This window comes from Falco naumanni, chromosome 4, assembly GCF_017639655.2.
Source record: "Falco naumanni isolate bFalNau1 chromosome 4, bFalNau1.pat, whole genome shotgun sequence".
NCBI classification, from domain to species: Eukaryota; Metazoa; Chordata; class Aves; order Falconiformes; family Falconidae; genus Falco; species Falco naumanni.
In genome coordinates, this window is record NC_054057.1 from 110,044,715 (window position 1) to 110,065,362 (window position 20,648).

Here is a 20,648-nt window from a genome sequence, read left to right on the forward strand (position 1 = left end):
ATATGTATGCACACATACACCCTTCATAATCCTAGCACACTACTACTAAAGCAACTTTTTTTGTTGTTAATTGTAATGCCTGCTTATTTAAGTCTCATCACAAATACTTTAAATATTATTTTATTCTAAAATTATTAAAGTGCTACTATAAACACTATTGTAATTTATTAATATATATTGTATGCAACAGTTATGTAAGACTCAGGAGAATTAATTTTGTTTATTGCTTCAAAGACAAAGGATTCAAAAGAAATATTATTTTCCTAATTAAAAATATTCCTGTGATTCTTATTTACCTCGAACAGTAGATGGCCAAGACAACTACTAAGTGAAACAAATTCTGTAGTCACAGCACATTACGTAATCATATCACCACCCAGTGGAATCAGAGTGTTTTATGACAAAACGTTTTTATTACCCTTCCAGAATCCCCAAACTGAGATGCTGGCTTCTCTAATATTAATCATTTTTTTGGTCCTACAGAGAAATGAAACCTTGGAAATTTTTTTAAAGTTTTCGTAATGATGAACCATTGGAAGTGCCCTTCAAAGCCAAATAAATCATTGAAGCAAGTGAAGAGGTAGTGAAATAATGCCAAATCCTCCTCTTTGGAATATTCTGCTTTCTTTAAACAAAACGTGAGACTTAAGAGACTGTGACTGATCTCACATTGGCATTTAATCTACTAAATCTGTATTGTTTCAGTAGAATTATAATCAGGTTTTATTTGTAAGAAGTCAAGTAGTAATAAACAATAAACACGGTTAAACAGAACAAAACTGAAGTTAGGCAGAGAGATATGTATACAAATACAACAAGAAGGTCATGTCGTTACCTTGGGGTTTTAAGCTAGAAATCAGAATCAATTTTTTCTCTTTTGGAACTAATTTTAAATCCTAAAACTACAATAAGAGACATTTTAAGTTCTGTGGTGTTTTTTGTCCAGGCTTGTTTTTATCCCCCACATACTTTCTTCACACACTTACCCCTGATTTCTCCTTCAAGAAGTCAGTAATATTACAATAGAGGATCTTGGCATATGGCACAATGATCAACGGAAACTGATCAGCGTAGCTTAGCAGATTTCAGCCCCTACAAACCAGGCGATTCAGCAAAAAATCAATGTTTAATAAACAGTATTAGATTTGCAAGATCAAAATGAAGAGATAAAGGCACGTCTTGCACAAAAGAACCACCTTATTTTCAGATATATGTGGAAAGAATATATAAACTTGCACTCAGTTCTGAAATACCTACTCAAAATACCTCATTCTACTGGAATGTAGATCCTTTTGACTCCTGAAGACAGGGACACATCCACACACAAATATAACTTGGGTTTCATTACTAGCACACTCACCTTCTCAACAAACACCAAAGTAATTACCTGCAGGAGCATTCCAAAACACAGCACAAGTTGCCGATACTTTTTTTTATGACTGGTCATATTCAGTTTGAAATTACATCAAAGCATGCTCCCCTATTCCAATGCCTACTTAACAAAGAAACACAAATTGCATACCAGATGAGGCAAATTAGTTTAAATCAGAAATACAGAAGCTGAAAGGTTACTATTGCAATAAAAAAAAAAAAAAAAAAAGTACCGGTAGCCTGCCAGAGTGCCCAACTCTGAAACCGAAGCACAAATTGACTCCAGAGGACATAATACTGCCATGGCTAATGAAATAAAACCTGGACTCCTGTCAGCCTTCGCTGCATCCTTTGCTGCTGCTGGTTACAAGGTGTAAATTCACCTTTTAAAAATGCATTACACATTATTTTGTTACTACATTTCTTAGAGTTTATGATTTTTCTTCATTTTGAGCAGTGGAAACAACTTCCTATAACAGTTTTAAGTATTCATGAGGAAATCTGTTATATCTTTAGAGAAAAAAAATCTAGATTTTTATCTATTCATTGTGAGATCCCTTAATGCTTATTCACTCAGTTAATTTCTGTAAAGGCAAGATGTTAAATAAATGGTTCTTCGGACAGGAAATTATAGAAATTTTGTGTCTTAACAGTCATAGAATTTTTTTTAGTCTATTACTCTGTAAAATTTTTATTAAAATGTTTTAAATTTGGTATAATCTATAAATAAATCTATAAAGCTATAAATCCTTTAAATAGGAACAATTCACTACATTGAAAAAATTATTAGTTTATATCAAATCATTTTGTGCAGGTGCTTTAGAACAGAATTAAGACATTTAAATTATTTTATCTGAGGCTCCGATAATATTTTTACATTATATAAATCACCTGAAAAAAGTCAAAGAAATGTATGTATTTTAAAATATTTTTTTTAATAATTCCTCCCATGATTCAGTGTATATGTTGCACTATAAACACCAATATCCAATTGGGATAACACTACAGAGATCAAACGGTAAATCAAGGAAGGCCAAATATGGAACACTCATGGCAAAAAGCAAAAAGATGATGCATTTCATAGTTGGACAAAAACTGCCTTTTGCAACAACTCCTAGCCCCTGAGTGGCTGATGCTGGCATGTGATGGTTTTGCTCTCCCCATCTGCTAGATTTGGGGGTGGCAGCAAAAAAGAGGTGATCACACTTTATTAGACACCAAGCCTCCCACAGTCGGTTTTGAGGGTTTTTTTTGTTGTTTTCTGGTTGGTGGGTTGGTTGGGTTCGGTTGGAGGTTTTTTTTAATGAAAATAAGGAAAGTACGTTTATGCCTCTATCTGCACAAGCTGGGACTGAGTCCCTGTTTCCACAGAGGGAGGACAGAACCTGTATTCCCCTGCCCCCACCTCTCATATGAAGAGGTCACAGTAAGTCACAAAAAATAGGCTGTAACCAAGCAAACCCAGGTGTTCAGAGGTGAAAGTTAAGAGAACACTGTTCACACTCCTTCCCAGCTGCACTTAAACAACATGGTGACATCCCACGTGTCTTTACCTACTTCAGTCACAGATACAGAGGAAGAAAGATACTGCAGCTTGTAGAAAAAAAGTAACGGTTCTTCAGCAGTATCTACCTAACCAATCCACTAGCTAAATGAATCCCACCAACACTTGCAATGCAAAAGGGAGCAGAGTAAGCAGGTGCACTCCGGCAGCCCTCATCAGCTACGCTGCCCCACTGGCTTGCTTGCTGACAGGCAGCCACAATCACAGCTCGAGCCCCAGACATCCCACACTTATCGCCTGACACAGCTTAAGCAAAAACCACCCAGCCTTAGCTACAGCCGAGAGCCAACCCTGTTCTGCTTTACACACCACAAGTATGTAGGAAACCCAGAAACTGCCTCTTTAGATTTAAGGTTCAGTGCCTTCAGAATTAAACATTTCCACCACTTTCGCCTGTAAATATGTAAACAAGGATTTGACCTTAGTCACCGACTTTTTATTAGGAATCAGTGAATTTGTCAACATGAGTGCATTAATATTTCTGTTTCAGCCAACTAAGGGACACACTTGAGGTGAAAGCGGGCATTGTAAAATTGACAGTCTACACTTTTCACAAAAGCTTAAGCTAGTCTATGCTTCATGTTACCATGAATACTCATCATTACTCTCCTCCAGCTGGCTGGCTAAAAGCACACTAGCTTTCCTCTGAGAAGTCAAGTTTGACTCAGAGCAGATAAAGCTGTTTAATTAGCAAAAGCAGCAGTGCAATCAAGCAAGCATTTTGCATTCTAAACCAAGGTATGGTGCTGTCCTCCCACCCATGGCATCTGTAAGTCTTATCATCTCATTACACTTTTTCTTTTCTTTTCCTCCACTCCACAAGGCAAGCAGCCTCATCTTTGGAAGCACTAGCATTATTCCAGGTAACACTTACTTTGTCATTTATTGCTTCACTTTGTGTCACCTACAACATAGCTTTCCTTTGCCAATTTACTCTTTTCCATTCTTTGCAACTTTTCCACCTACTTGTAATTACCCTTTCTTGGTGGTTCATCCAACTAGGTCTAGAATCCTTCCACAGAGGTTCTATATCCAAATCTGACTTCCTGTGTTTATTATTCTCCAGTCACAAGTTTATACTCTTAACACATATTGTCACTAAAGTATTGCCACGTTTTTCATGCAGACTTCAGTTCGTCTTATCTACAAATGTATAAAAATCCAAATCATCAGTCTGTGTTTCAGTTATACTGAAAACAGACTTCTGTAGTTCAGAGCATTCACGATAGGTAGGCTGGCTGAAGAGCTAAAGGTGATAAAATCATCTGATATTGCATACGAATACTTCTGTGGATGACTATCACATGGTACTATGAAGAACTGGGTACTGAAAACGCATACAGTGAAGTCACTACTTTAAGTATATATTGATACTATGAGAACATTTAGCACCAATCTTTTGAAAAAACATGGTTTCAGCAAAAATGTGTACAGTCTTGCAGTGTCCTATAATGTTTACAGAATGGCAAATCACATCCCTTTTAAACAGACAGCTCAAAATACAGTAAGTCCTCTGGACACTTTGTCAAGACAATCAGAAGTCTAATAATACAGTCTTTAATAGCCTTTTGTTTCATACTGTTCCTATTTCAACATTTTGCTACTGGCAAATCATTATCAAATTCTGAATAGATTGTAAGTAGAATTTCTTATATTACTTGAGTCTAAGGTCTACAAAGCAATTTATTATTCCTTTTCTCTCTCACTTCAGTCTTGTTACTTTGAAATATACCTACTTAAAATCCTTTATTTCCTTGCCAGTTTTCCCCTTTCCTTTCTATTAATGCAAACTAGAAGAAAACATCGGCAAACATATTTTAATACCACCTACTCAACCGAACATGTTACTAAAGGTTTCATTAAACTTCAGAGAAGTTTCTGTGGTGTCTTCAGAGATAAAGGAAAAAAAGTAAATCACACTAATTCTGAGCATAGGGGAGAGGGATGGGACAGGGGATGACACCCGATACACTCTGTCCAAATTTGTAGTCAGCATCTCATATACATAAAGTTGCCTAAAATAACACTAGCACATGTAACAGCTCGTTTAGATAGAGCAATACACAGAGTATGGAGGACAAGGAGTTTTCCACTATAAGCTTTTTTCTTTTTTTTTTTTTTTCTTAACCTGGACAAAAAAGTAATCTCTATCCTGTACTGTGTTTTGCTATCTATACTAATGCAGCCAAGTATTACACAGAACAGAACTGGAAAAAAAATCTGCATTTTTTTCTTAGTTCACCTTCAAATACCAGCACTCACATTGTCTGGTGCCAAGCTGTATCAGCTGGCCATTTCAGAGAACAGACACAACATGCAACTTGCATGAGATTGCTGTATGCTACAAATTTGGATTCGTTAACACATTACACCACATCCCTCAGTTAGCTCAACTTCACATCCTTGTGCTCAAGTCCTTGCCCAGCGTGGACTTAATATGTAAAAAAATGGACAAACAAGTAACATGGCTCAATAAGCTATACTTCCAGCCCTTCAGAAATACACATCCAGTTGCTCACGCTTGATCAGGAGACAGGTTCAAAATAAACTTCACCTTGCTTTGCAGAAACTCACTTTGTTTCATCTGTGTGCCCAAGCGTATCCTCCCAGTGACTAGAGAGTTGTGTCCCTTGTGCTCATGGCAGCCTCTGCTTATGCCTGAATCTCTCCTTCAATTATGTTCCTATCTTGATTGCAAAAAACGAAAACCCTTAATGCAGAGTCGAAAACTGTAGCACCTTCTGGGAAGTAGCACTGATCCAATTACCTGGTTGTAAGAAGCTGTCTAAGCACATACTGTCTTCATGTAAAACCTGGTTGCCAGCTTTTTGGGGTACTAGGAACTCTGTCTAAAGGCCATAACTAGAATTAGAGTGCAACATAGCCAATTTTTTTAAGATTCAGGTGCAACTTCTCACAAATATAATTTTTAAATGCAATGTTTACATATGAAGCAAAAATTGGAGAGAAACCACAGTTAAATCTTTATCACTCTTGCTCAGTTTCATGGGTTTCACTGAACTTCTTGCCTCCTTGAAAGATTAGCGTGTTATACCAAACACAAATTTACTTGCCTTTTAATGTTACGAGTTTCTTGTTGCAAAAGGCACAGCAGTTCTTAATAAGCATTTAAAATTAATAAAACTTAGATGTCTTTTCTTCCTATACAAATACATACATTGAGAAGATTACCTTTTTCTTACACTCACTGCACGAAGGCATGTATCTACATTTGGCCATTTGGTCGGGTATTCAGAGCTTAGACCTTTCTGAAAATCAGTCTCCTACCTCTGCAACACTGCTGTCCCCTGCCTTGACTTGCCTTCAAAAACCTCTCGCTTCCAGCCCCTAAATGAGTGCTGAGGATCCTTTCAATCCCCTCCCTCTGTGCAATCACTACTAGTTCCACGTTTGCTCAGGCCCTGGCTTTATAGCTAATACTAGTAGCAGCACGCTTTGCAATGCCAGGAGGCTGGCAAGAACACTGTCCTGCAAGAACTCTGGCAAAGCAGTTGCCCTCATTTATGCATTCCTAAATTACACTTTCTAAAATCAGAAAATTTGCCAAAGGCTTATACTGAATGCAATAAAAACTGCAGTTACTAAACCAACTAAATCAAGTAAGATAAATCAGAATTTCTAGTTCAACTGCAGTTAGGAAATACTAATTAGTTACTCACAATTGAACCATCCCTACCAAACAGAAAAACTGGAACAAATTTTCATTGCAGTATGCAAGCTGGTAGTTACCTCTACATAAAACATCTACACACTATTTTGAATTTAAACTCTCTTCCACCAAACACAAAAAAAACCCCAAGAAACTCATTCAGCTCACTTCAGTAATTTTTTGTTTTATAAACCAACATTTTTCTGCACTATGACAATAGTGATCATATTAAAAACATTTATGATGAGCAATGTTTGCCCATAAATGACTCAGTAATTGTAAAACAGAAAGTTTGCTCTTCATATAGCATTTGCCTCAGCCATTTGGAAATTAGCTTTTGGGCCTATCACAAGATGACTAACTGCAGTAAACATTACAAGAAACACATAATTCTCGGGGGGGGGGGGGGGGGGGGGGCGGGGGGGAAGGTACTGATACTTATAGCAAGACGCATGCATAAAAATACAAGAACAAAATTTTCCAACTTGATTCTTTTTATAGTTTCATGACTACTGCCAACGAGACTTATGTTCAAGCTTTAAAGCACAAGACAGACTAAGCAATAATTAGTTTTCAATATTGAAACAGCTTTCTAAATATTGCACTTAAGCTTTTAATGGAGATAATAATCTATATGCACAGTGTTTTGGCACCTTGCCACTGATGTATGGACTCTAATCAATTGCTTGTTCAGCATTGAAAGTTCACTACATTTTTGTATACAGAACAAAATGGTTACTTCCTAAGGAAATTAAATAAACTTATCTAGCTGAAAAACGTGGACAATTAGTGCAGACCAGTAGCTAGGAAAGAATTAAAAGAAAAGGTTAGGCAAGCTGCCTAGGTTTTAATTTAGCTCTGCCACTTGTCTCTTGGAAGACCTTGAACAAATTATTTTACTTCTTAGTTTCCTCCATTTGTAAAGATATCAACAAAGATACCTAAAGCTGTTAAAACAAAATAAAAATCACTTAAGTCTATTATATAAAACCATTATTAAACATAACAAGTTGTTCTTGAAGCTCTCCCCTCCCCAACAGATCCATGAAGCATCTGTGAATCAGACACTTTTCCACTACATCCTCAAACACTTTGTAAGGTTCTCAACAAGATGTGTTAACTCAGAAAAGGCTGCGGACATCAGTGAAGGTACTAAAAATGTCCGTTCAGTATGCAGCTGCAGATGAAAAGAACATGACAATAAAATGCACAAAAGATAGGCCAAAAAATAAAATTAGCTTTTCCAATGCTTTTATATAAATTAATAGTACCGTTTCATTTGAAGGAGTGTTTGAATTACAAGTCACCCCTTTTTTGTGGCAATATTCTAGAATAAGGGAAGGTTTCATAGATAATTGGCGAAAATGATCACCAGCTATTTGCTTTCATCTTTGGACTGAAGGATCAGTTATCATGTAAAGTGACCAGAAGAGAACCAGAGATTCCATGAGATTCCAAGAGATTCAATGAGAACCAGAACCATCGAAGACTACTTGTTATGGATTTGTCTCCGACAGCTGACTACAAGCTTTATCCTGTTTTCATTTTTTTCTCTTCACTTGCCACTGAGGCTCCTATAAAGCTACTAGCCGATAGAAAGTCTGATAGCAGCTTATTTTGCAGTCCTGTCTTTATTAGAAGCCCTCAGAAGTCTCTCTCATGTACGTAGCTACAAGTGTCCAAAGAACCTGTAGGAAAATAATAGTCTTTCACAGCTGTAAGACATCTTTGATAGAGAGTGCTACTGGACAAAGGAGGATGGTTTGACACAATGACTGCATGTGCTCTCTTTCCTTAAGGAGTCAAATAATATAACATGGAAAAAATACATTAATTAGTACAGATAAGTTAATTCTCCCATTTTCACCCTATCCTGTGACACAGAACAGGAGAATTTCAAAACTTGTAACAGGACAAACTTCTCAAGGCAAGAAAATGATAAAAGAGGTCATTGAGATCAACATTTAAAAATGCAAGCCACCACTGAGCATTTATTTGTATGTAGAATATACCCCATACAATTTCATTAGTGACAACAATAATGTCAGGTTACTAAACCTCAGACTTCAAGTATAAGTCAACCTCTACTTGAAATGAAATATATTGGAAACAAAATGTCCTTCTGATGCTAGAGGTAAGAGGCAATAATATCCCTTGCTGACAGAAGGTACTTAATGCTTCCTCCAGCCCTTGCTGAAAAGAGGATACTAAATTAGTAGGATTTCAGCATGATTCAGACTGGAATTCCTTTACTTCTATTGAAACTGCAATCCAAAAGCAATACATCCATTTTCAATTTAAGACAAACACAATACAGCTCAAAACATTACGAAAACAACACCCAGCACATGATCTTCCTCTCAGGATTAACATAAATCAACTGAAATTGTTTCCTAGGAGGCCCTAAGAGATTTACTTAGTACTGTTTTTCTTGTCATTGACAGGGTTTGATTTAGTGTATCACATGACAGCAGCTCAACATACCTCATCTTGCAAAACTGTACGTCAATGCATCATACCAGGCAGGGTAGCTAGCGTGGTGGCCATCAGACCATTAAAATTCATCTATTCAAGTTCCAATCCTTCAGTATTTTTTTTTCAAATTATCATACATATCCCATTTTAGCTCAAATAGTCCAATATTATAGCAGTTCATGCAGGTCGATATGGACATCCATAATTCCAAAGGTATAGAACAAACTTTTCTGCACGTATTAGCAGAATAACCATATATATATAATTTTACAAAGTTTATTTTAAAATCTTCAGTTACAGAATTATAAGCTTTTTGGAGGGGAAAGAGCCAGTACCACAACAAACTTCCTTCTAGAACTACTACATATCCACGTCACATATTATGAGAAAGAAAGGAGAGGAGGGGAAAAAAAAAAAAAAAGCGAAAAAAAAAAAAGAAAAAGCAAGCACGCATGAGTAACCTTGTGTGTATCTGTGACTGCATCAAGTCTCCTACCTGGAATGCTGTTGGTGGCATTCACCACGCAGAGCTCTAACAGCTTTGATATTGCCGACAGATTATTTTAATTTTGGGTGCATTTATCAAGTACAAAAACATACCATGTTTACAATACACAGAATGGCTTCAGTCAGTATAGAAAAAAATCTACCAGAAACAAACTCTATGAACATATACAGTTATTTAATTTACCAGGCAAAAATTTGTGCACCATAGAATACTAAATAAATAGATGTATCTGCAAGGCAGTGAGCAGTGTCCATGGATGCATCTCCATGACGTAGGTACAGAGGCTGTCTTAGTCCAGCAGATACAACAACCTTTTTTGTAAAAAAAAACACAAAAACAAACACAACCTAACCAAACAAACAAAAAACCCCACCATAAAACAAGACACAGAAGAAAAAAACTGAAAAACATACAGATGTTATCTTAACATTAATAACACACTTGCTGCAGATAAAGGCTTACATTTTGTTTCAAGTATTTTATTAAAGTACCATTTTGAAGCAAATTGTATCAAATCATAGAACTGTACAAATCCATCTAGACAGTAAGGCTATAAATTTGAGAAGCTGACAATAAAATCCAAACCCACAATCCATTACTGAATGATGTCAGTATTATAAAAACATATTTGTTTTACTCTGTATTATTTTAAGGCACTGGTAAGACCTTATACACTGTAATTAGCAACAGTGAATGAGAAGGATTCACAGCCTGACATGTAAACGCACATTATAAGAAAACAAGTTAGTGAACGATGTACAAATAAGTATACATCCTTCCTCTAAAATACAGCATCCACCAGAGTCATATGTGATAAACAGGTCTGAATAAGCTATAACCTTTCCTACTGGTAGCAGCCAAGCACAGGGAGAAGTGAGTTGCCGTTCAAGTTTTACATTTTGTAAATCCTACATTTATTATGCTTGTGGAAGGGAAACACCCACCCCAAACAAAACCCGTGAAAGTAATTAACCCAACCGCCCAGATTCACAGGGCTAAGCTAAAACGGAGGTCTGGTCCTCAATAACCTGAAGGACCTTCACCCAAACACGCATTTTAGACGCTGCAACAGAAGCAGCGGGATCTGCGTGGAAACAAGCCCGGTCATAAATATGAATTAACACACGTAACGCTACAACCACACGCAGTTCAAAACAGAAATCCGTGCCTAAGACACCTAAATCCTACCTGCAGCTATACGATACGTGAGTTCTTTATTTCGCTAGAGAACTCAGGGTATGCTTTTTCAGGGCGATGAATATGTTTTATTTAGTGCTTTGATGGAAAACGGCTTTCACTCCTAGTCAGGCGGCTCCAGGGTCTGCTGGTTTCGCTCCATCTTCCAGTCCGCCAGGCTTCGCCTCAGCCCAGCGGGTGCCGCCGGAGCGCGGCCGGGCGGCGGGAGGCACTGCCCGGCGGTCCCCGCCGCCTCCCTGGCCCCCCGCACCGGGCAGCCTCACCCCGGGGCCCGAGGCGCGCCCGGCCGCCCGCAGGTGAGCCCGCGTCTGCCGGGGAGGGAGAGCCGCCGCCAGCGGGGCCGGGGCCGCGGGGACGGGACCGCAGTGGGCGGGAGGGGAAGGGCGGCGGGGAAGGAGGGCGCAGAGGGGCATGCAGAGGCGCGGGGGCACCTACCAGTCCGTGTGCGGCTCGTCGACGACCAAGAGCACCTTGAACTTTCTGCCGGCGGCCGAGGAGACGGCTGAGGAGGGATCCACCAGCCCGGCCGAGGCCGCCGTCTGCTTCACGGCGTTGGAGAGGGAGCTGAAGAAGCTGCTGCCCGTCGACTGCTGCTGCGGCGGCGGCTGCTGCTGCTGGGGGGGCGCCGACTGCGGCGGCTGCCGGCGCTCCGCAGCCGGGGAGGCAGAGGTAGGGGCCGAGGAGGCTGAGGGAGGCGGCGGCGGCGGCTGCTGCGGCTCCGGCCGCTGCAGGTCGGTCATGTAGCCATTGGGCAGGTTGGCGATGAAGCTGCTGTCCGAGAGCCTGCGCCGCAGAAAGTTCATCATCTGGCCGGGCGGGAGAAAGGCGAGGCTCTCGGCGAGGAGCGGGAGGAGGGCGCTGAACCGGGGCGGGCGGGCGGCGGGCGCCGCGGCGGGCTCTGCGATCCGCAGGCGGGCTCGGTCGCAGCCTCACTGCCGGCCGGGGCGGGCGGCGCTGCCTTCACCTCAGCAGCGCGGCCAGCGGCGGCTCGCGCGCGCCTGCCGCTCCCGCCCGTCCCTAGGTGGCAGGCGCGCGCGCGCGGCGGGGCTGGGGCGAGCGGCGGGGGAGCCGCGCGCGCGGGGCCTCGCTCCTGGCCCGCGCCACAGCGAGCGCGAGTCCCCGCGGCGGCGCCGGCTGCACCCGGGGGGACCCTGCGGGCTGCACCCGGGCCCGCGCGGGCTGCACCGTGGGCGGGAATCCCGCAGCCGCGCGCCGCCCGCGCCAGGGCAGAGCCGCCGGTGCAGCGGCGGGAGGCGGGGGGCGGCGGTGGACGGCGCCTCTCACCGGTGAGGGGGACCCGCGGGGCCCAGGGCGCCAGTTACAAGCAGGAGCTAGGCGGTAGTAGCCTAGATACTGTCATGCCGTCATTTCTCACAGAGGTAACGCGGGGCAGGGAGCAGCAGCCCGGCGGGCTGCGGGTGGCGGCTGGGTGCCCGGCAGCGCAGCCGCGGGTGGCGTGCCATGGCGGGGACAGGGATGAAGCAGCAGCGGCGGCAGCAGCAGCAGCAGGAGCCCGGCGCAGCGCTGCAGGGGCCGGGCTCAAGCTGCGGGGCACAGCAGCGGCTGCGGCCGTGGCTTGTGCCGCGTCCCGCCGCCGGCTGAGGGGGCGCGGGCACCCGCCGCCGCGCTGGTAGCGAGGCCTCCCACTGATAACCCCCCCCGCAACGCCACCGCTGCTGGTTTGAAAAAAAAAACACAAGAGTTTAATGAAAGTGGAGTGCTGCCTATCATCGGGCAATTTTACATCGCCACGGAAACCGAGGGGTGCTTTGTCATCTCTCTAAATTGCTCCTACAGAAAGCCCACGGCTTTTACTTCATTCCCCTGAGTTTTGGGGTACGCACGTTGGTTTGTAACGTAACTCAGCCGTTATTGTGTTACATGCAGCTTTATCCAGGATGTACCCAGTGGCAAATCATTTTGCAACTGATCTTTAACAGGCCATCCTGCCTGTAACAGGTGCTCTGAGATTATATACAGCAAATTCGTGAATCTATTTCTTTTAAAGATTTGATAAAGCTTCCCTGAGTGCTGACACTTCCACAGTCTACAGCTTACATACTCAAAGGTAGTACAGCGTAGGATTTTTAATGAATTTAGAAACATTCATGTATTATATAATGACAAAAATCTAAATAAAATATGACCATTAGAAGATGCTTACTGTAGACACACTGGTGGGGAAAATGTTCAAACCATAATCCAGGCCACTTACAGATACAGCTTTTTGCATTAAGAGCACAGAAAATTTGAACAAGTGGAACCATCCTGGGCTACAGCTGCTGTCGCTTCATCAGTCTGTGGCCTGCACTGCCAGAGAACTTGTGGAACTGCACTTACTTCTACATCAATTTAGGTCTACTGGGATCTAGAGAGAATAATTTTCTCTTGGTAATGTTAAGGTATCTTGGGGCTACTTGTATTTCTGAAAAGCTTGCAAGTAAGCACAATAAGGCGAGTTAAGTCATCTACAACACAGAAGCGAGTCACTTGCAGACAGAGGTAGAATATTGCAGTTCACCATGGCAAGTGCACACATATAATTTCTGCTGATATTGTACATGCAAAAATGATAAAAATTACAAGATTAAAGAACTGTGTCATTCCTCCTTGCTTGTCCCCCCTCTCCCTTCTCATCTAAAAAGCAGGCAGCCAAAGTCAAGGAAAAGGACTGCCTATGCTTTTCAAAATATGGGGGTTTTTTATATGGTACAAACTCTTTCATCTTCCCTGTGATTACTGAAAAACCCTCATAACCAGTCTGATACTGAAAAAGGATAGAGATATTTTTCAAATTACTGTTCTAGACTGAAGGGTGATTGTATAAAAAAGCTTCCCCTTTGGACAGGCTGCTTCCTATGCATACTCAGAACCTGCTTATTTCACTGACAAAAATCAGTCAGTCTTGCAGAGCCAAGCAGAACAAACTGTATTACATTCTGCTGTGCACAGTAACAAAAGTATTAACCAGGTCTCTATTACAGGGCTGAAATCTATCTTCGGTGTCAGCTGTACTCTTTGTTGTGAAGGCAAGATACATGTAGCAAATGGAAATGATAGGGAGTGATTTGAATGTCAGGATCCATTACTATAAAATGAAATAAAAAAAATTATTAAACTGAGTGGCTAGGCTGCTCAAATCTCAGTGACGCAAGATCTATCCTTGTTAACATATTTGTGTGTAAAACTTTTGTTTTCTGATTGATGACATCCGATTCCTATCTGTACTTGTACTTTCTTGTATATTCTCGGTCCACCCAAACAATTACTTTAAGATTATATGAACTGATTCTAATTGTAATTATGGCCAACAGACCCTCTGGTATGGTTGCCCTTTATGGTTTCACAAACTCTGGGATGCTTGGGTAAGTAGCAGAAGCCTTATTCACCTACCCTGTGCACTCAGAAGATGTTATGACGATGTGGAATGCTAGAATGGAAGATATTTCCTAGTTCACTTTTATTAACTTTGCACTGTCTCTTCTCTGTGAGCATCTTCTCAGAAATCTGTACTCAGGGCTTTTTGTGTGGGTTTTTTTTTTTTGTTTGGTTGGGTTTTTTTTTTTAACCCATTTACTACTATGCTGACTAAAATTTTTAAAAAGAACAGTCATCCTCAAATGCTAGACTCCAGGGTTTTTTTAAAACATCCTGTAGATTATTGTAACAACCTTATAAATCCAAAACTGCTCTGAAGTCACGGGCAACTGAATTTGGTCAAAGTCTCAGAGAACTTGGTCCCTAGTACAAACAAAAAGCAGAGCTCTTCATGTAGCATTGGTGTTACTGCAAATGGAAAACTTTGTTCAAAGAGTCTCAGCAGAATATTACAGGGAGCTTGCTAAATTTAACAGTACATAAAACTGTGCCTGAAAAGGAATGGCACGTTTTTTCCAATCTACTCTTCTTAATACTTCAACACGTCATGACACACTTGTGAGATAATTCAACATGATTATGTATATTAGGAAGTGAGAATACTGAATCACTGGTATGTTAAATGACAAAGAGTCAGTATCAAAGCAGAGAATTGTAGCAAGTATAAATTCAGTTTTGTTGAAATGTTGAAATCACAAAGAAAAAGATCAAATTTCCAGGGATTAGTTGTGTTGGCAAACTAAGAAAAGAAAAAGAAAGGATGAAGCTTACTAACTACTACACTTAGTTTCATTAGAAAACTTCACTGAGTTCTCCCAGAACTCCTGCTGTTACAATGTCCCTGAAGCAAAAACATGTCAGCTTTCTATTTATGATTTTCCTTTCATTTTGTTGTCCAAGGTGGCAGAAGTACAGTTAAACCATTTGAAGATGTGACAGAAATAGGCACACTGGGGAGTAACTGCCTCGGTCATTACTTCAGAAAGGACACAAGGTCAGTTTGATCCTCCCTTCCTAAATCTAGGTTCTCCTGTTTTGATTTATGAACATTAACAGAGAACACAAATTGACCAGAATTGTTTTTGGTCAGATGGTCATTTAAACATCTAAGAATTTACTGCATGATTGTTCCCTTGGTATTAATATAATTTTCTGCTTATATGCCTACCTACATATGTTTTGAATCACATTGGGAAACTTGACTTTCGATTTTAAAAAATTTCACAAAAATGTAACAGGAACTGAAAATATTTGCAGGATGCTGTGAAAAATTGTTAGGTAAATGTCTTGAGGCATAAGGGCTCTCTGTTTTATTTATGTCAGTTAATAAATTTTTATTGGGCCTTAAGTAATTTCACATTTTATAAGCATACAGATTCAAATGGTTCTGTATTGGCAAGAGATGCACTGTACCAATCTCCTAGCATTCACAGAGAGGACCCGATGGCTGTGACAGTATGTAAGGAGGTAGTAAAAAGCAGCAGCCTCTGCTCCTGCTCCTGGAGAGTGGCTAAGAACTGCTCAGCCTCTGTGCTCCCTAGACAGAAGCTTCTGTAAACTGCAGAGTGCTCAGTGACTGAACTAACTTGTGCCAGTATCAAAAGGTGCATTTTTCCTCCTTGTGAGTACAAAAGCCAAAGACTCTGTGGCATTATTTCCTCAAATTTGAATCTACATAGCATTCCTGACAATGAAAAAAAGAAGAAAAAATAAGGTTTTTTTAAAAGTACTGTATTATACATACTCTGTGCTCAGCAGTCCAGTAATTCTTACATGGAAAACCCAAGAAAATTTATTTAATAAATCATAATTTTTTAGAGACTAGGCTTTTACATTTGCAAGCTTTGAACATGGATGAATTCATACTGCAGAGAGGGGCTTTTTAGTTTCATAAATAATGTTTGCTGAGATGTAAGAGGGAGTTTAAAAAATTCTGTATGTGACATGCAAACAATCTGTAATAGAAACAGACAAGACTACAGTCTATATCAGTGGTAACTATAGGTCAAATGGGTGATTACAGAAGATAAAAGTCTGTTAAAATAGTTTGTCTGAATTCCAAAATCTGAAGTTATAATAGCAGTAACAGTTCTCTTTCAGTTTCCTACTAATATATTTCTTCTCTGATTTTTTTGGTTCATTATATCCTGGGTTTTAAGGATTTTTATTTTACTTTTTAAATCCTTTGATACAAGTATAAAGGAACTTCAAGCACTTTCTACCATGCAATTAAGGCTCAAATACTTCTGGCATTATTTAGACTATACATCTGTAAAGGCTTAAGGCAACCTTGCAAGTATTTCAGAACTCAAGACACAGAAGTCTAAATAATTAAATTTAAAATATAATTAGGAGCAAAAAATTCAACCATTACACACATGCACAAATTGAAAATATAGAGAAGCATGTTTAATCCGTATCTTAACTTTACATGATTATACATGAAGTATATCTAAAATACTGTTTACTGGCATTGTATTTCTAGAGGAATGCAGTAATAAATATAGTATGCCTATATGACCTACTGTATTTCCTGAGGTTTCTATACTCCTTTGGGTTTGAGACCATAGCCTTTATTACATTACTAATCTCAAGAAACAGGCAGTTTATTTCTCTGCATCTCAGTCAGCGGTGTTCTCTTACAACCCAGAAGGTTGCTCCATATTACAGAAAATCAAAAAAACTAACTGATACAGAAACCACAACTAGTAAGACACATTTAGTATTTTGCAGATGAGTAAATATAGATTTTTCTAAACAAACTGTTTACAAACTACACATACTATGTAGGGAGAAGCCTATCCACAAAACCTGGACGTTTGTCAGTGTGGAAGAAACCCATCATTATGAAAAGGAACAAATAGTAGATGCTATGAGTAACAACAGACAGACATAGTCACAGTGACTGTCACACTGGAATTTGACCAAGACCGAAGAACAAACATATTTATAAAAAGCAAAAACATAAAATTCCTCATAGGCTCTACTTATATATTGCTGCCTACTGTATCATTTAGAACTTGACAGTTTCATATCTAAAGAATAAAACTAACAAGGAATACAATAAAAATGCTACAGAAAAAGTACAGAAGACAAAAAATGTTCATCTGCTAAGAACAATAGAGCTGAAGGCTTGAGTTACACTAGGTGCATATATGCATACACTCAGATGTACTGTGCTTTCACTGGTATGGGCCTTTTTGTCCTTTAAAACCTGAATCAGAGAAAAACCAATGATACATAAATAAAATTTCCATTCTCCAAATAAGAGGCTAAACAGTATATGAACAGCCTCTGAAGATCAAAGTCTGCCAGCTAAATCATACATAGTCAATTTAATTGGCACAAAAGTGTTTTGGTTGTGTTTTTTTTAAGGTTTTTCTTCTGCAAATTTTTTATTTATGTTATGAAAGTTAGAGTGAAAGTGGCCTACTCATATTCTAATTGATTGAATAGATAATTGTGTCATCAACTGCAACACAGTTATATAGTGGAAAATAAACCCAGGACTGGCTTCTAATGAAAAAGAATAAAACACTGTAAACCATAATTCTAGATGAAATGCAGCAAACAAAATATGGCATTTACATCCAATATGGCCTTTGCAATAAAACTGTAATTTTCTTTTAAAATGAGTTATCAAATGATTAAGATGAATGCAAGTTTACCTAATTAATTGGCTGCTTTAGTTACCACAAATTAATTTTGAATACCACATATGTGAAAACCTGATAAGCCATTAATGTGCAACGTGCAAGATGAGCAACGAGTTGAAAGGATGACAGCACATGAGCTAAACAATACAATTTTGTTTTGTTACTAATTTGATTCTCAAATTAATTCAAAGCCAGTACTATGCAATGTGTAGGATTCAAAAATTACCATCATCAATGAATACCTATCTATTCCATAAAAAAGACATTAAAAGTCAGCTGCACTATAAAGAATTAAAAGAAAAACACAGCTTTATAAGTGAAAGCTAAACTATACAATGTAAATCTTATACATTATTGCACATATGTTTATACATACAGACACAGATTATATGTATCTATGTGCAGATACAGTTACATACATTCCCAATACTTCCCTCAAAATCATTAGCTAAGAACACGGAAGGGATACATAGGCTGGGAAAACCAATCTGCAATATATCTTTACATCCAAAATTACCATTTTTTTTAAAGAAAGTTCAGCTAAAATATTCTTGGCCAACCACTTTCTCACCTTTAATCTCATCTGGGAGTTGTACTACTGTGATTTGCTTAGGGTATTATTGCATTCTTTATTCAGGTTTAGTAAGACTGTAAAATATCTTGGTTTTCTCAGAAACCAATTCCTTGGTACCAAAAGGTGAAAGATTGTCACTCCACAGAAGCAGTATGCTTTGAGAAGACTGCACATTTTTCAAGGCTCTTGAAAATGCTAGGTATGCCTTTTGGTTTTACTTGCAGTTCTACTTCTCTGCTGTGTTGCTTACATGAGAAAGTTCATAAATACTCTGTTAGCCCTCTTGTGTACTTGCAGAAGTTGGCAAACATAGTTTGAAAACAAGCACATCTTCAAATATTTTAAAAGCAGATCTCACTGTTACAGAACTTTGAGTACACCATAGTTTTCTGTACTGCAATGTCAAAAGCTCATACCTCAGTCCAGTAAGCAATAAAATTAGGCAAAATGGTGCAAAGTAATTACTCAGGTTATTGAGTTACGTAAACTATACCTTCAGACTGGCCTTCCTCAAACATTTCTTGAAGAATTGTGACTACAATAAAATTTGAAGTAGTCCTCTAATAAAGACCAAATGATAAAGCAAAAGTAATCACCTATGCCAATGTAAATGCATGCATACAGCATTCCTCAAATGGCCATATCCCAAAAGCTAAAAGACTGAAATATTCTCCAGATAAAAACGGGGGAGGGGGAAATCCAGAAAAATTTTTAAAAAATTACTTCAGGATTATTTGGTTCACAAACCCTTTAGCTGTCAGCAATCAGCTGGCTATATTCTGCTGGCAAAATACCATCATTCCTTCTTCGGCACAGTGGAAGGTGGCTCAGAGTCTGGAGCATCCTATTTGATGGGCACTTGTCTATTTGAAAATTGACTTTTAAAATGTGAAGGCCACATTTCTACATAACACAAAAGAATACACGTTATAATATATAGTTTATTGACAAATACATAGTAACAGTAGGACTTAAATTCAGCTGCAAGGTTAAGAATTGGAGATTCTCAGGAAAAGGGAAAATATGCATCTGTGAATTCTGTTCTTATTAAAGAAAGAAACAGTTTGTATAAACAACTGTATTCAGAGGCTAATTCAAAACTTCTGGTAAGTCTAACAGAGGGAGTCTTTCTGTCAGTCTTTATATAGTTTAGGGCCTTAGTATGGAAGAAAATTTTAGTCATTTACTGCAAATTGCATTCTGACTTAGGACCTTTAATACACTGTGTACGACACAGCGCAGGCCTGAAAACTAACCCAAGTACTTAGTTTTAAATCCTTTTTCAAATTATTACCAGATGTCAACATATCAGTCACAATCTCCTAGAAGACACAAGTCACAAATACTGACTACATCATTGTTTACAAACAAAAATTAAATAAGTTTGGACTCCTAATTAAGGAAATAGACTATTCATTCCGTGATCAAGATGACAAAAGTTCATATTAAACCTGTGGCTTGACTTCTGTCCCTCAAATGTATATAAACTACTTTTTAACCTGAAATCTTGTGTCTCAGATACCTTTGTACAACAGCACTGAAGATGGAATGTTACTAAAGCTTTTTTTGACTTTTTTTTTAAAGCAGTTAACACTTAATAATTCCTAAAAATTATTTTTAAAACACAGAACCTGAATGTGTGCCCATAAGTGTTACTGAGACACACATAACTGGTCATTCTTACTGCAATTAAAAGGAGCAAGCCCCACAGCTGAAGCTGTCAGGTCTCTTTTGTGTCACTTCTTGCAGTGCTGCCCAATAAACTATTACACTCTTCAACATTCTGCACAGGTTTTGTCACGTCTCTGTTTATGGGTTTCTTCAGAAAATTATTTCTGTTTTGCTGCTCATAGTGAGTTTAATATCGTCCATTTGTTATGCAACGAGAATTCTGGAAAAGAATTTTTAGCCCACCAAAAGAAAAATTAAAGAGGGCAAGTGATCTGAAAAATTTTATTATAGTATATTGTACTGCAAAACAGTTTGCCGTGTTGCTTATTAAAATCATGTGAATTGGACAAACTATTGTTCAATGAATAGCCAAAAAAAATATTCTCTTATCTTTTTGCAAATATATAGAATTTACACAGATTCTTCTTTACAGAGATTTAAAAGCCTGAATGTCCTTATACATAACTGCAGAGTAAGGCCAAGTGAGAAAGAACACTTCTCTTGCATTGAAGTTGACTTAATGTTAATGGTGATAACTTTCTGCTAAATTCTTGATTAAATCTGTCCAATAGAGTGCACAATAA

General features: G+C 39.1%; 1 protein-coding gene across 1 annotated transcript in view; it reads right to left on the reverse strand.

Moving 5' to 3' along the window:
• Positions 1-11,810, reverse strand: part of SYN2 (synapsin II) — a 198,970-nt gene extending 187,160 nt beyond the window's left edge. Inside the window, exon 1 of the mRNA XM_040591760.1 lies at positions 11,221-11,810. Within this exon, the coding sequence (XP_040447694.1) occupies positions 11,221-11,591 (371 nt within the window). The 5' untranslated portion in view covers positions 11,592-11,810. The remainder of the gene's footprint in view (positions 1-11,220) is intronic.
• Between the last annotated feature and the right edge of the window lie 8,838 nt (positions 11,811-20,648).